The 17,274-nt window shown below is 34.4% G+C and overlaps 1 protein-coding gene across 9 annotated transcripts in view; it reads right to left on the reverse strand.

Moving 5' to 3' along the window:
* LOC118519942 (serine/threonine-protein kinase Nek1) overlaps positions 1 to 17,274 on the reverse strand; it is a 230,519-nt gene that overhangs the window by 75,391 nt on the left and 137,854 nt on the right. For all 9 annotated transcript variants that reach the window (XM_078069428.1, XM_078069430.1, XM_078069434.1 and 6 more), the window contains 4 exons: positions 14,740 to 14,871; positions 12,555 to 12,620; positions 12,247 to 12,475; positions 1,250 to 1,402 (listed from right to left, as the gene is read on the reverse strand). In XM_078069428.1, coding sequence (XP_077925554.1) covers positions 1,250 to 1,402; positions 12,247 to 12,475; positions 12,555 to 12,620; positions 14,740 to 14,871 — 580 coding nt within the window. The remainder of the gene's footprint in view (positions 1 to 1,249; positions 1,403 to 12,246; positions 12,476 to 12,554; positions 12,621 to 14,739; positions 14,872 to 17,274) is intronic.

Genomic DNA, 17,274 nt, shown 5'->3' on the forward strand with positions numbered 1-17,274 from the left:
GCACAATTTCCAAACACAAGAGTGTGGGGGGAAAAAAAAGTTAGTTACAAATACACACATTTTGTGTACTTACCCTTTTTTCAAACAAGTAATTATACACACATCTCTTCAAATTTCTTTTTTTTTTTTTTTAAAGAAAATGCTAGAATGATTAATAGCTAGTAGATTCACCTTTAGTAAAAAAAAAAAAAAAAAGAATCTACTTTTTACACTTTAATAATATGTGTACAGGTTTATCTCACTGGCATATTAGCATCTGGCTAATTTCTTTATACACACTGTGAATAACCTTACCTCCTGTGTTATTTTTTGTCAGTTTCAAATGTGAGCATCACTCTAATTCCAATAATTCTCTATATTCAATATTCTCCATATTTAAATAATCCATCTTCAGAGAACTGGAACTGAGAAGTAATTTATGACTTGTCTTACTTTTTTTAACTTCAATTTACCAACTATTTATGGAACACTAATTAGCTCTTCCTACTACTATGTGTTAAGCAGTAAAGCTACAAAGAGTAAAAAGATCATCCTTGCTCTCAGGACAGACACAAATGAAAACTTATAAATAAGTGATAATATTGCATGAAAAAGGCAAGGATAAAAGTATGCACAAAGTTGACAGAGACAGAGTTAAAGAGAGGGAAAAAAGAGATTGAGAGAGAACATAGGAGTGACATACATTCATGTCTAGACACAAATTCTGAAAAAAGAAAAACCATATTCAGCCTCTCATTTGAATAAGGCTTGAAAATCTGAAAACACCTATTTTATACATGGACACTCTTCATATGCATAGCTGTAATACCAAGACCCACAATACTTTGGGAATATAAATGTTTTCCTCCTGCCTCACAATTCATCCTCCCCAGTCCTTGGATAATGTCTGTCATAACTACTACAGATATATTTATTCAACCTAATTCCAGAATCCACATGCATTGCTCCTATTATCTTTCTTCATGTAAAATGATGTTTTTTTGACTGTTCTACTTTTCTGGCTCACCCTAAACACATTTCCTTTTCCTTTTCTTTTAAGATCCCATCCAGGTTATGTCAGGTCAAAATTCAAGACTACAATTTTGAGACAACTCCCCAGAAATATAACTATTTTCCACCTAACTAGAAAATTATTATGACAAAAAGATAATCTATCATAAATAATTCACTTAAATACATCTTAAAAAATACAATTTGAATTTTAATAACATTACTTCTAGTACAGAAAAACACCTTTGTTTCTGCTTACCACTTCTAACAGTTGTGTTTTCCAATAGTTCTGTCTGAAGTTGTAGTTCAGCTTCTCCAAGTATCTTTAGAACTGAATCTGTAGGGCTTCTCCCCCAGACTTTTCTTGGAGATCCACCAGGATCTAATTTAATAACCTCTCCCACTGTATGTTCTATAAAAAAAGACACAAAAAACAAATTTCACTGATAGAACATACTATTACTGTATTATAAAACAGATTTAAGATCTATCCAGTTGAACACACCACAAGAAAGAAAGGTCCTATCACAAAGAACATATGCTGATGATGCTTTAAAAGACTTTCAGGTGCACCTGGTGGCTCAGTTGGTTAAGCATCTGACTCGATTTTGGCTCAGGTCATGATCTCAGAGTCATAAGAATGAGATTGGGTCAGGCTCTGCGCTCGGTGGGGAGTTTGCTTCTCTCCCTCTGCCCCTCCCCCTGCTTACTCTCTCTTTCTCTTTCAAATAAATAAATCTTTTAAAAAATATTTAAAAAAATAAAAGACTTTCAGAAAATGATAATAGAAAGAATGAATGATGAATGATATTACTAATATTAGTAGTAAAAATATAGATAAATGCCTTTTAAAATACTTATGGGGGGGCTCAGTTGGTTAAGCATCTGACTCTGGATTTCGGCTCAGGGTCGTGAGATCAAGCGCTGTGTTGACTTTGGGCTCAGTGCCAAGTCTGCTTGGGTTTCTCTCCTTCTCCCTCTACACCCTCTCTAAAATAAATGAAAAAAATCTTAAAAAAATATTGTGGGGGGCAGGATCAAGATGGCAGAGTAGGAAGATAAAGAACCCAACTCCTCTTTTTTCTTTTTAAAGATTTTATTTATTTGAGAGACAGAGACAGAGATAGCACAAGCAGAGAGGAGAGAGAAGCAGGCTCCCCTCTGAGCAGGACAATCATTAGTCAAGAGATTAGCAAAATAGTAAGATGTAAAACATGACATCAGAAACAAAATGTTGGGGAGAGGGATAAAAAATGCAGTGCTTTGAGAATGTGCTTGAACCTTCAATTTAAAACAGACTGCTAGATATAGAGGATGTTATATATGAACCTCATGGTACCTATAAACCAAATACCTATATAGGTACAGAAAAAATAAAGAGAAAGGAATATAAGCATGACACTAAGGGAAGTCACCAAATCACAAGGGAAGAGAGCAAAAGGAGAAAACAGTAACACAGAAGAACTACAAACTACAGAAAACAATCAAGTAAATGGCAATAAGTACATATCTATCAATAACTATTTTTAATGTAAATAAACTAAATGTTTCAAACAAAAGACATAGGGTGGTTGAATGGATTAAAAAACAAGGCCCATTTATATGCTGCCTACAAGAAACTCACTTTAGACCTAAAGACACACAGAGACAAGTGAAGTGAAGGGTTGGAAAAAGATATTCCATGCAAACGGAAAACATAAAGAAAGCTGAGGTGGCAATATTTATAGCAAAAAAAAAAAGATTTTAAAAGACTGTAACAAGTGACAGTGAAGGGCATTACATAATGATTACATACATAAAACAAGAGGATAGAACATCTATAAGTATCAATGAATCCAACATAGGGGGACCTAAATACATAAAGCAAATATTAACAAACATAAAGAGATGGTAATACAATAATAGTAGGGGACTTTAATATTCTACTTTCATCAATGAAGAGATCATCTAGATAGAAAATCAATAAGGAAACATTGGCCTTAAAAACACATTAGACCAGATGGACTTAACAGATATATACAAAACATTCCATTCAAAAACAGCTGAATACATATTCTTTTCAAGTGCACATGGAACATTCTCCAGGATGGATTATACAAAAGCCACACAACAAATCTCAATTAATTTAAGAAAACTGAAATCGTATCAAGCACTTTTCCAAACACAACAGTATGAAACTAAAAATCAAGCAGAAGAAAATTGTTTTGTTTCATTTTGTTGAAGCAGAAGAAAACTATAAAACACAAACATGTGAAGGCTAAACAAAATCAATGAGTCAATGAAGAAATCAGAGAGGAAATCAAAAAATACCTTGAGACAAATGAAAATGAAAATACAATGCTCCAAAATCTATGGGACACAGCAAAAGCAATTCTGAGAGATAAGTTTATAGTGATGCAAAGCCATCTCAAGGAACAAGAAAAATCTCAACTAAACAATCTAATTCTATACCTAAAGGAAGTACAAAGAACAAAGTCCAGATTCAGTAATATGCATCCTTATGTTCACTGCAGCATTATTTATAATAGCCAAGATACTGAGGCAACCTAAGTGTCCATTGATAGATGAATGGGTAAAGAGGATGTGGTATACAATTGAACCTTGAACAACACAGGTTTGAACAGCCTTGGATCCACTTATATGTGGACTTTCTTCAATAAATGCAGTACAGTACTGTAAGTATATTTTCTGTTCCTTATGATTTTCTTAACATTTGCTTTTCTCTTAGATTACTTTATTGTAAGAATACATCATGTAATACATATAAATACAAAATATGTGTTAATCAACTATTTATGCTATTAGTAAGGCTTCCAGTCAACAGTAGGCTAATAATAGTAGTTAAATGTTTGGGGAGTTAAAAGTAATATGGAGATTTCGGACCACAGAGGAGTGGTCAATGCCCCTAATGCCTGCATTGTTCAGGGTTATATATATATATACACACACACACACACACACACACACACACACACACACGCATACATACACACACAAAGGAAATTACTCAGCCATAAAAAAGAAGGAAATCTTGCCATTTGCAAAAACATGGATGGACACTGAGGGTCCATATGCTAAATGAAATAAGTCAGAGAGAAAAGAACAAATATGTATGATTTCACTTATATGTGGAATCCAAAAAACTAAACAAATGAATAAAACAAAACAGAAACAGACTCATAGATACAGAGAATAATCTGGTGGTTGCCAGAGGGGTGGGGGTAGGGAGGATAAAGGAAATAGGGGTAGAGGTTAAAAGGTACAAACATTTACTTAAAAAATAAATAGAACAAGGGGATACAATGTACAGCATAGAAAATATAGTCAATTATGTGTAACAACTTTGTATGGTGACAAATGATAGCTAGATAGATATCTTGGTTACGTTGTTATTTATATAAATGTTGAATCACTATGTTGTATACCTGAAAGTAATATAATATTGCATGTTAACTATTCTTCAATAAAAAATAATAAAATTTATGAATTATAGTTTCAAGGAATAGAAAAATAGAAAAAATTATACTTCTGTAAAATTTTTTTAAGCAAATTTTTGAAAACTAAGACTCTTAAGCAATAATTTGGGGTGTACAAAAGAGAAGAAATATAAATAATATTTTGTTTCTATAAATTTAATTAAAGAAAATAGAAAAAAGTCATAAAATAAACGTCCATATGGTTTAAAAATAGAGGATATTTCTAAAAAAATTTGTTTTAGTTTAGCTTACATATCATAAGCAGGCAACTGACACTGCATTTTTGGCAATAATAATTCTGGGGGAACTTTTAAAATAAAATTTAGCAGAGCAAAAAATGGGAAATTATCTACTGTAATTTGAGTCTTTAGAGCCTTTTGGAATAATACACAAAGCATCTAAGTACCTAGCAGTAATAGACAAGGTGCAATCTCACATATTACAGCATATGTAAGTCATATAAAAATTTAATGGTAACCAAATACAAAATGTTGATACAAATCTGTATGTACTAGTTCCTTGAAAATATCTACAAATTAGCAGGTGATACTCACTTTTATAAAGCAAAAATGATTCCCAGTAGGGAATCAATTTTTAAAAGGATAGTTAAAAAGTAGAAAACCCAGAAATAGACCCATAACTTACAGGCATGTGGTATTTGACAGAGGTGTCAAAGCAATATAGTGGGAAATGGGAAGTCTCTTTAACAAATAAAACTGGAGAAACTAAATGTCCATATGAAATGATATTAACTTTGATGCAGGGAGGGAAAACCAGGTGGAGCTGATGGTCTCTCTGAGCTGAGGTGACAGAAATTGGAAATCTAGGAAGCAAAGGTGGCTAATGTTGGCAGGACAGAACATGGAAGAATAGAAAGCTACACAAAGAGAACTCAGAGTCTTCTTGGAGTCTTAAGCTAAATACTGATCATCACACACATGAGAAATTACTGTAGTCTAGGGAAAAGACCCAAATGGAGTAGAAGGAACAACAATACTTGGAGTTCAAGCAAGGTAGGTCAAAAATAGTCCCTCTTCCCACCAGCCAGAAAAAAATGTCTTATGATTCACCAGTCATTAGGTAGATTACTCAGAGAGGTTTTAGATTCAGTAAAAGGGGACAGATTAGCCACAGACATTGCTCTGGTTCCACCTAACAAAGCTTTTTTTTTTTTTTTAAGATTTTATTTACTTATTTTAAGAAAGAGAGACAGCATAAGCAGAAGGGGAAGAAAGAGAGTGAGAGAGAATCTCAAGCAGACTCCACACTAAGCATGGAGCCCAATGTGGGGCTCGATCCCAGGACCCTGAGATCATGACCTGAGCTGAAACCAAGAGTTGGATGCTTAACCGACTGCACCACCCAGGTGTCCCTCACCTAACAAAGCTTAAAAGCAAGACCTAAAAGGGTCAAGCTATTTACAAGTAACTGAACTGTGTCGCAGAACAAAAATCAAGAATATTTATAGGAATACAAAAATATACAGCCACCCATTTAGGTAAAATTCATGGTTTGGCTTCCAAACAAAGAATGACCACGCATGCACAGAAGCAAAAGAATTCAACCTTTAATAAAGAGGGGAAAAAATCAATATCAACCTAAAAATGACAGATGATTTAATTAGTAGACAGGGCATTTATAATATAACTGAATTCTATATGTTCAATAAGCTAGAGAAAGAATTGATGATAATTAGAGAAAAGGAAAACATTAACAAGATGCATATAAACTTCTAGAAACGAAGACCAAAAAGGCTGAAAAAAAATAGCAAAAAGTTATCCAAATTTGATGAAAACCACCCACAATTCCAAGAAGCTCAACAAAACCCAAGCAAAAGAAACATGAAGAAAATGACACCAAAGCACATCGTAATGAAATTTACTAGCTTAGGGGGAAAATCTAAAAACATCCAGAAGAAATAAGACATTTTACATACAAAGGAATAACAATAAGGATGATAGAAGATTCTCCTCACAATAAATGCAAACCAGAAGACATTGGTACAATATCATTAAAGTACTAAAAGAAAAAAATAGCAAGTTAGAATTCCATACCCAGAAAAAAATATCTTTGCAAAAGGAAGGCAAAATAAACATTTTTACAGACATACAAAGCTGAAAGAACTCCTCACCAGCAGGACTACATTACAAGAAATGTTCAAGAAAGTCCTTCAGGCAGAAGAAAAATGATACCACACGGAAATCTGATTTACACAAATATTATGAAGACCACTGGAAACAGTAACTACACGGGTAGATACAAAAGGCTTTTTCTCTTATTATTTAAAACTCCTTAAAGGAGAAATGACCATAATGTATTGGGGGGTTTATAGCATAAGTGAAACAAACAAAAACAATGGCACAATGACTGGGAGGAAACGAATCTAAGTATACTGCTATAAGGTTCTTATACTACATGTGAAATGTAATCAATTGCTGGAATATAGACTGTGTGAATATAGACTGTAAAATTTTTTTGAATTTTGTGTGATAAGTTAAAGATGTGTGCTATGAACTCTAAGGCAAACACTAAAATAATAGAATAATAAACTGCAGTTAATAAGCCAATAACTGAGACAAAATGGAATCATAAAAATACTCAATCCAAAAGAAAGAAAAAAAGGGCAAAAGAAACAAAGAATGGATAAGACAAAAAACAAATAGCAAAATGGCATTTTTAGATCCAACCATATTAACAATCACATTAAATATAAATGGTCTCAACAACCAAATTAAAGATGATTAAGAGCAGATTAAAAAAGCAAACCCAACAATATGCTGCCTATAAGAAACCTACTTTAAATACATAGATACAAAATTAAAAAATAGATACAAACAGACTAAAAGGAAGGGGAGAATGGATAAAGATATACCAACTAACAGTGAGCAAAAAAAAAACAGAAGTGACTTTATCAATAACAAAGTAAATTTTAAATAATTTTTTAAAGGAACAAACTATTGATAATCACAATGCAGATAAATCTCAAAAAGCATTATGCTGAGTTAAACAAGCTAAACACACACACAAAAAAATACAATCTGTTAGTCTGTTAAAATGAAATTCTAGAACATAGAAAGTTAATCTAAGATAGAAAAAATTCGGAAAAAAGTCCCCTCCGGGAGGCTAGAAGCAGAAACTGGGAAGAGGCATGAAACGTTTTGTTTGGGAAGATGGTGATGTTCTATATCTTGATAGGAGTTTGGGTTACATTGGTGTAGGCATGTGTTAAAACTCAGCAAATGGGGGTGCCTATGTGGTTCAGCTGGCTAAGCATCTGACTCTTGATTTCGGCTCAGGTCATGTCAGGGTCATGAGCTCAAGCCCCGCATTGGGCTCTGTGCTGGGCAAGGAGCCTGCTTAAGATTCTCTCTCTCTCTCCCTACTCTCTCTCTGCCCTTCCTCACTGCTCGCATGTGCACGCACTCTCTCTTAAAAAAAAAAAACTCAGCAAATGTACTTTTAAAATATCCGCATTTCATTATATGTGAATTTAATATTAAAAAAACAAACTCCTAAACAAATATTGAACTCTATTAAATGATATGTATGCTATGAAATACTTAGGAAAAAGTGTATCAATATCTGCAATGAACTTTAAACTGCACGAAAAAATAAGATACACTAATTGTTGGATAGAAGGGTGGACAGGTATGTGATCAAGCAAGCATAGTAAAATATTAATGGTATACTTTCAATGGAGGGTATATGGTGTGTGCTGTGAAATTATTTCAATTTTGCCATATTTGAAATTTTTCATAATAAAATGTTGAGAAACAGCCATCAGAAAGGATGAATACCCACCATTTACATCAACATGGATGGAACCAGAGGGCATTATGCTAAGTGAACTAAGTCAAGCAGAGAAAGACAATTATCATATGGTTTCACTCATATGTGGAGCATAAGGAATAGAGCGGAGGACCACAGGGGAAGGGAGGGAAAACTGAATGGGAAGAAATCAGACAGGGAGACAAACCATGAGAGGCTCTGGACTCCAGGAAACAAACTGAAGGTTGTGGAGGGGAGGGGGGATGGGGTAACCGGGTGATGGGTATTAAGGAGGGCACATGTTGGGATGAGCACTGGGTGTTATATGCAACTAATGAATCATTGAACACTACATCAAAAACTAATTATGTACTATATGCTGGCTAACTGAACATAATAAAAATAAATAAATAAAATGTTGAGAAAAGTACATCATGTATGATCATACAATGGACTATTACATAGCTATAAAAAAGATGAAGGGAATTTTTTAATCAGTGATATGAAAAGATGTATAAAATACACTTATGTGTATGAAAAAGTGTTCAATATCGCTCGGCATCAGGGAAATCCAAATCAAAACCTCAATGAGATACCACCTCACACCAGTCAGAATGGCTAAAATTAACAAGTCAGGAAATGACAGATGTTGGCGGGGATGCGGAGAAAGGGGAACCCTCCTACACTGTTGGTGGGAATGCAAGCTGGTGCAGCCACTCTGGAAAACAGTATGGAGGTTCCTCAAAAAGTTGAAAATAGAGCTACCCTATGACCCAGGAATTGCACTTCTAGGTATTTACCCTAAAGATACAAATGTAGTGATCCGAAGGGGTACCTGCACCTCGATGTTTATAGCAGCAATGTCCACAATAGGCAAACTATGGAAAGAGCCAAGATGTCCATCGATAGATGAATGGATAAAGAACATGTGGTATATATATACAATGGAATATTATGCAGCCATCAAAAGGAATAAGATCTTGCCATTTGCAACGACGTGGATGGAACTGGAGGGTATTATGCTGAGCGAAATAAGTCAAACAGAGAAAGACATGTATCATATGACCTCACTGATATGAGGAATTCTTAATCTCAGGAAACATACTGAGGGTTGCTGGAGTGGGGGGTGGGGTGGGAGGGATGGGGTGACTGGGTGATGGACACTGGGGAGGGTATGTGTTCTGGTAAGCGCTGTGAATTGTGCAAGACTGTTGAATCTCAGATCTGTACCTCTGAAACAAATAATGCAATATATGTTAAGAAAGAAAAAAAGAAGAAGAAGAATGTACCAGGAGGGGAAGAATGAAGGGGGGGAAATCGGAGGGGGAGAAGAACCATGAGAGACGATGGACTCTGAAAAACAAACTGAGGGTTCTAGAGGGGAGGGGGTTGGGAGGATGGGTTAGCCTGGTGATGGGTATTGAGGAGGGCACGTTCTGCATGGAGCACTGGGTGTTATGCACAAACAATGAATCATGGAACACTAAATCTAAAACTAATGATGTAATGTATGGGGATTAACATAACAATAAAAAAATTAAAAAAAAAATACACTTATGTGTAAAATAAATACAATAAATGATATATAACATATATTGTAACATAAAGATATAAAATATGTGTCTTTATTCAGATACACACACACAAACACATACACACACAGGAAGGAGCTCAGAGGGATAAACAATAAAGTATATCAGTGGTTACCTCATAACAAGGATGGAAATGGAGAGATGTTAAGGTGGAGAGAAATTTTATACATTGTTTATACTATGTAAAAACTTATCACATAAATATATTGGATACTTACATTAAACATGATTTTTGAATTCATGAGATGAAGTATTGTTCATATAACAGTATTAATCTCATGTTAATTTTCCATGTAAAGTGTTTTTAATAAGGTAAAAAGGTGTCTCAAATGTTCTTATATATTTGTCTGAGATAGGCTTATCTGATCATTCAAAATTATCCAATTCTTGTGTTTCTGGTCTCCATATGACCTTTCTTCCTACTTTTTAAGAAAATATGGCAGGAATTTTTTCATCTTATATAAAACTTACTTGCGTCTCTCTACCTTTGTCTCCATCCTATCCTGTCACACTGGTAATAGTTTATTGCCTCAGAGGTGCTCTAAGTCACTTATAGCCCCATCACCTGAGAGATCTCACAACATCATCTGTGTTTATCATCATCTTTATGTAATTAATGACCACTTTTCATGCATAAAATCTGTGCTACATGATAGGGAACACAAAACATGCAGTACAACTCCCACGAGAGAAGACAGAGGATTATCTCATGCGAGATGGATACTGATTAATAACCAACACAAATATAACACAGATACTGGAATTATCTAACAAAGATTTTAAAAGTTATTATAAAAATTTTCCAGGAAACAATCATGAATGTTCTTTATAGCAATGAAAAATAGGAAGTCTGAGAAAAGAAATAGAAGACATTAAAGAAAATTTTAAGAAATTCAAATTTCAATACCCCTAAAAAATGTTTTACTGGAAACACAGCCATGCTAATACATTTGCATATTGTCTATTGCTACTTTTACACTATAGTGACAGAGTAGAAAAGTTCCAACAGAGTCCTTACAGCCTGCAAAGCCTGAAATAATTACTATCTGGCACTCACAGAAAACATGTGCTAACCCTTGTTTCAAAGACTGCTCTCTGAACTCAGAGTAAGTTCATACAGTTTGAGAGAGCCAATGTATAGTACCCTTCATGATCTGACCCTGCTTACCCCTTTGAAGGCTTCTTACTTGCCATTCTTTGTCTTAACTTCTGAATTTTAGCCATCCATGCTGAATTATACCAAGTTCCCTGAATTTTACATGCTCTCTCACCTGGGTCCTGGTTATTCTATCCTTAAAACACTTGGCTTGGCTTTTGGTTTGGTTAACTTCTTATCCCTTGGCTCATCCATTTTTCCACAAATTATTTCCTTGGCTTCCCCAAGACTGATTTATGTCCTAATACATATTCTTACAGTAGCCTATGATAATTTCTAGTATATTCCTTATCAATTACAATTGCCTCTATACTTGTCTCCCTTTCCACCAGGCCCTAAGCTCCTTAAGGGAAGGGACTATGTCTTAATCATTATTGTAACTTCATTGCTAAGGAATGTGTGGCATTTAATGGGACCCAGAACTGCTGAATAAGTAAACAAAATAAAAGACACCATAGGTTAGAGTCTTTGAGCTTTTCTCCAATGCAAGAAAGAATTCTATGAAAATAGTTCATTAAAAAAATTACTTAAAACTGGGGTGCCTGGGTGGTTCAGTCGTTAAGTGTCTGCCTTTGCCTCAGGTCATGATCCCAGGGTCCTGGGATCAAGCCCCACATCAGGCTCCCTGCTCAGTGGGGAGCCTGCTTCTCCCTCTCCCACTCCCCCTGCTTGTGTTCCCTCTCTCACTGTCTCTGTCTCTCTGTCAAATAAATAAATAAAATCTTAAAAAAAAAATTACTTGAAACTATATTTAGTTGGTTGACAATCAAACTTGCCCTTTCAGAATGTAAGCTCCACAAGAGCACATGTTTTTATTTATTATCGTATCTCTCTCTTGTGCCTTGGACAATGCAAGAAAACAGTTGCTCAATAATTACTGCTGAATAAATAAATCATTAAGTGAGATCTTTTCCATACCCTTGGCTACATACCTAAGAGAACTTACTGAGATTCTGTCAAAGTTCGCTATTTTGGTTCTCATCAGGAATTATTCCCGGTAACAGATTAAAGTAATACAATTGGTAGAAAGAGTTAAAGTAATACAATTTAAATATATAATATTAGTTCCCTCTCCAATACCATACACTATCGTAATAAAAATCCTTGCTATTCTTAAGGTTGAATAGTTTTCTCCGTTTTTCACATACAAAGAAATTTTTCCAGCCTTTCTCAACCCCTCTAAGTGTTCTTTCTTTCCAAGTATCCAGTCTACAAGTTTATATGTGTGCTAGACCATCACAGAATATTAACATTTGATACATACTTCCAGTTGCAGAGAAGGATGTGTCCAATGTTAACTCATCCAAAGGAATCACAAGTTGACCTCCAGCCTCCCATTTCTTGCGATCAGATGAAACCGATTTTTCTTTTTCATGCTCTTTGGCATCTTCATTAACAACTATCTCACACGTATCAGAGTGACATTGCTTTCCTTTTTCATCTTCTTGAGCTTTAAGATTTTGATTTAATCTACGTAGTATTTCTCGCTTACTCTGAAACAGTTAAAGTGTTATATTTTAATATCTATACAATTAAGTAAAATGATTGACAGAGTTTGAAAATTGTACTTACTGAAATAGCAGTGTTAGTCTTCTGCATGTCTTCTGAGGTTTCCTGGGTCTCAGTTAAACTTCTGTCCTATAAATACAGATAGTTACAAAGTAAGAAATGTTACTTTAAATGTCTACCTTAAAAACTTACGTATTTTTGTTACTTTTCGTTTTTCGTTAAATTGCTCCTTGTGAATTTTTTTATCCCTGTAAAATGTTAACATAGCTTCCTTCATTATTGGAAATGAGAAAGTTACATATAATCAAGTAATAGACTTAATAGAAGGGCCAATTCTCAACTATTTATCTTATTGTTAGATTACTGATCACATATTTATATCCTCTTCCTTTTTGGCATCTGATTTTTGGTAATTTTAGGTCAATGGTAGAAATAAAAAGAAAATTAACTCATATACTCCACTCCCCACCCCCCCCATTTTTTTTAGAGGGAGTGTGCATGCACGTGAGGGAGGGGAAGGAGGAGAGGGAGAGACAGAGAATCTTAAACAGGCTCCACACACAGCGCAGAGCCCAACATGGGACTCAATCTCACCACCCTGAGATCATGACCTGAGCTGAAATCAAGAGTCAGATGCCTAACCAACTGATTACTCATATAATCTCTTAATTAAAGCTAGGGAGTTTTGGTGGATAAAGTAATTTAGGCTAGGCTGTGTTATTTTGAAGCTGTCTTTATGTTTCATGTATATATATTCCTATTAAGCCATACTACCAAACATAATTGAGAATTGGCTTCTCTCCATAAGCAAAGAGAATAATAAAAATAAGTTCTGAGTCCTTTATACCAACAATAATATAAAGTCTGTCTTGATTAGTACAATCATAGTGCTCTAGACCAACGAGAATTTTTAAACACATGAAAAGAAGAAATTAGTTTTGAAAGCTATAAAAGCAAAAGTATCTGAAAGATACAAAGTAAGAAAAGAGCATTTTTCAAAGTTTTAAGTAAGGAGTATTTACAAAGACAACACATAAAGAAAAACCATTTCATTATACAGATTACCTCAAATTCTGTAATATTTGAGGAAAATACAAAAGAGTATAGTGGTCAGTTTTAAAGTAATACATGTAAATGAGACAAAGAGCATTTTACCCAATAAAGTAGTCAGGAATTAGCAGTCGCTACAACCAGAGAGATGAACAGCTAGTTGAGATGTGAGACTGGGTACCAGGAAGGAAACCACACAGTGGTATCTAAAGTTGAAGTGAACAATGCAGCACACGCAAAATCGTTATCAGAAAGAAAAAAGAGACTAAAACTACTTGAAGAACAATAGTTTTGTATATGAAGTTCTTGAGAGTGACCAAGAAATTTGTATTTTCCTACTCAGTCTTATTTTCAAGATAAACACAAAGGCTATAAAAAAAAATTGGTGTATCAGTAACATCAGTGTTGTCTGCAAAAACTTAATGAAACTCAGCAATTAAAAGGCAGAGACATTAATTAAAAAGACAAGAGAATATCAAGGTAATGTGTTATATAATTCAATAGACTTTTTCCTTCCTGTGTGTTAAATTCTAGGCTAAAATTCCTTATCAAGAGCCCATTTCCTTTAATCCCAGAACAGAGTTTTCACATTTTAGATGAACACCTGACACATAATTCTAAGTTTAAACTTTTTACTTGCCCACAATTCTTTGTTTCAGTATTCATATAGCATGACAGAGATTCATACGTAGAAGGTAAAAGAAATAATTGATGGATTAAGTGTAGTTATATTAAGTCCTCCAACATCTATTATGCCAAAAATTTAAAAATAAATGTAAACATGTCTTGGACACTATTCCTGAAGTTAATTAAGTACCAAAGAGACATTATTTAAATAAAAAATGAACCTTCGTTAAAAAAAAAAGGAACCTTTGTTAATTGTGAGAACTGAGGTATAAAAATGTTTTTTGCATTATTTTTTGTACATTTCTGCATATATTTTATTTGTTCAATATTCTTTTAAAGTAAAAATAAGAGACAATCAGTTAAATCTATTTTTATGTATTAGATGGTCCTAGATATAAACCTATGAGCAATGAGGCTCCAATATGTACAATAAGCCATACACAAAAATCTTAAGAAGTTATTTTATTTTCCCTAAAAAAATTTAATACATTAGGAATTAATGTAAGTTCATTAAATTTAATCCTTCTAATAAACTTTCACTTTGAGGAGTTCTAAATTTTAGGAAACTTACCATTCCCACTTCTTTCAAAGCTGAAGTCACAGAAATAACAGATCTCATCTGTTGCTTTGATGGAGAGCCACCTGCTTCATGTTGTCCCAAAGGTGGAGACATATCAGAATTCTTTACTCCTTTAGCCACCAACTATAATAAAGAATTTAAATTCATTTGCAAATTTATAGTTGTATGAAGAGATAAAAATATATGATGACTGTTTATCCACTCTATCTGAAAGTACAGTTTTTTTCATTTCTCACTTTTTATTGTTCAAGACAATGTGCTAGGTCTGAGGAAAGATCAGAAGAGAGAGCAATATCTCTGGCCTCAGATGTAAACATAATAATGTCTCATGTAGTACTAAATAACTCCTTTCCATTGCATTAACAAATAATCTTTAAAAAAATCCTGACTTGTCCGGGCGCCTGGGTGGCTCAGTTGGTTAAGCGACTGCCTTCAGCTCAGGTCATGGTCCCGGAGTCCCGGGATCGAGTCCCACATCGGGCTCCCGGCTCAGCGGGGAGCCTGCTTCTCCCTCTGACCCTCTCCCCTCTCATGCTGTTTCTCTCTCTCTCTCTCAAATAAAAAAAAAAAAAAAAAAAAAATCAAAAAAAATCCTGACTTGTGAAAGATTAAGACATTAGTCCCTTCACTTTAATTTTAATTCATTACAACATTTGATGGGAAAAAATATTTTACTTATTAATCTTATACTTCAAAAAGAAATGCTTGTGCAAATTCTAAAAGTTTGGTATAATCTTCTTAATGTTTAAATATCAATCATCCAACATAAGAACCCCCATTATAAGAGTGTCAACATAATGGAAGAATGGAAGAAATGGACAAATGGAAGAAATGAAAGGTACAGGTAAAAAGATTTTAACTTCACCAAAAGTATCAATTATTATAATCATATATTTGTTCATTTTTTTAAATTTTATTTTATTATGTTATGTTAGTCACCATACAGTACATCATTACTTTTTGATGTAGTGTTCCATGATTCATTGTTTGCGTATAACACCCAGTGCTCCATGCAATACGTACCCTACTTAATACCCATCACCGGGCTAACCCATCCCTCCATCTCCCTCCCCTCTAAAACCCTCAGTTTGATTCTCGGAGTCCATAGTCTCTCATGGTTCATCTACCCTTCCAATTTCCCCCCCTTCATTTTTCCCTTCCTTCTCCTAATGTCCTCCATGCTATTCCTTATGTTCCACTAATAAGTGAAACCATATGATAATTGACTTAAGATCAGGAACACGACAAGGATGCCCACTATCGCCACTATTGTTCAACATAGTACTAGAAATCCTAGCAACAGCAATCCGACAACAAAAAGAAATAAAACGTATTCAAATTGGCAAAGAAGTTAAACTCTCTCTCTCTGCAGATGACATGATACTATATGTGGAAAATCCAAAAGACTCCACCCCCAAATTCCTAGAACTCATATAGCAATTCAGTAATGTGGCAGGATACAAAATCAATGCACAGAAATCAGTTGCTTTCTTATACACTAACAACGCAACTGTAGAAAGAGAAATTAGAGAAACGATTCCATTTACAATAGCACCAAAAACCATAAGATAGCTCGAAATAAACCTAACCAAAGAGGTAAAGGATCTATACCCTAGGAACTACAGAACACTCATGAAAGAAATTGAAGAAGACACAAAAAGATGGAAAAACATTCCCTGCTCATGGATCGGAAGAATAAATATTGTAAAAATGTTTATGCTGCCAAGAGCAATCCTGATCAAAATTCCAATGACATTTTTCAAAGTGCTGGAATAAAAAAGCCTAAAATTTGTATGGAATCAGAAAAGACCCCAAATCGCCAAGGAAATGTTGAAAAAGAAAAACAGAGCTGGGGGCATCATGCTGCCTGATATTTGCTCATTTTTATCTTACCATTTAGACTCTAAACAATATGAAATAAGATACTAAACCATTAATAAATATAAAGAAATGGCATTTACAGGTATGCTCATAGTAACATGGCAGCAGTCTGCTCACTACTTTTCTCTCTCCTTCAAACCAGTAAACAAAAATTTCTGGTGAGTATACATTTCAAATACAACATTTACTGAAAATCTTGTAAATATAAGTTAGCAATACAACTATAATATCTAATACCTAGTCTTCTGGACTCTCATGGAAGAGAGTTGGGACTCTCTCCATGGGTCTCTCATGGATATTTTAATATCCATGTTGTTCAAAAGAAGATGGCAGTAACGAACACAAAACTGAAGAACAAAGTTCAAGGAATGATTCTACCCAACTTCTTCAAGTCTTACTATAAAGCTACAGTAATCAAGACAGTGTGGCACTGGTGAAAGAATAGACAAATAGATCAAAGGAACAGAATATAGCTCAGAAATAGACCCACACAAATATAGTCAAATGATCTTTATCAAAGGAGCAAAGGCAACTCAATGGAGAAAGAATAGTCTTTACAACAAATGGTGCTGGAACATCGGGACATCCCAGGCCAAAAAAAACAAAAAACAAAAAACGGGGGAGGGGGGGGATCTAAACAGAGAC

The sequence above is a fragment of the Halichoerus grypus genome, chromosome 3 (genome assembly GCF_964656455.1).
Source record: "Halichoerus grypus chromosome 3, mHalGry1.hap1.1, whole genome shotgun sequence".
In the NCBI taxonomy this organism is placed as follows: Eukaryota; Metazoa; Chordata; class Mammalia; order Carnivora; family Phocidae; genus Halichoerus; species Halichoerus grypus.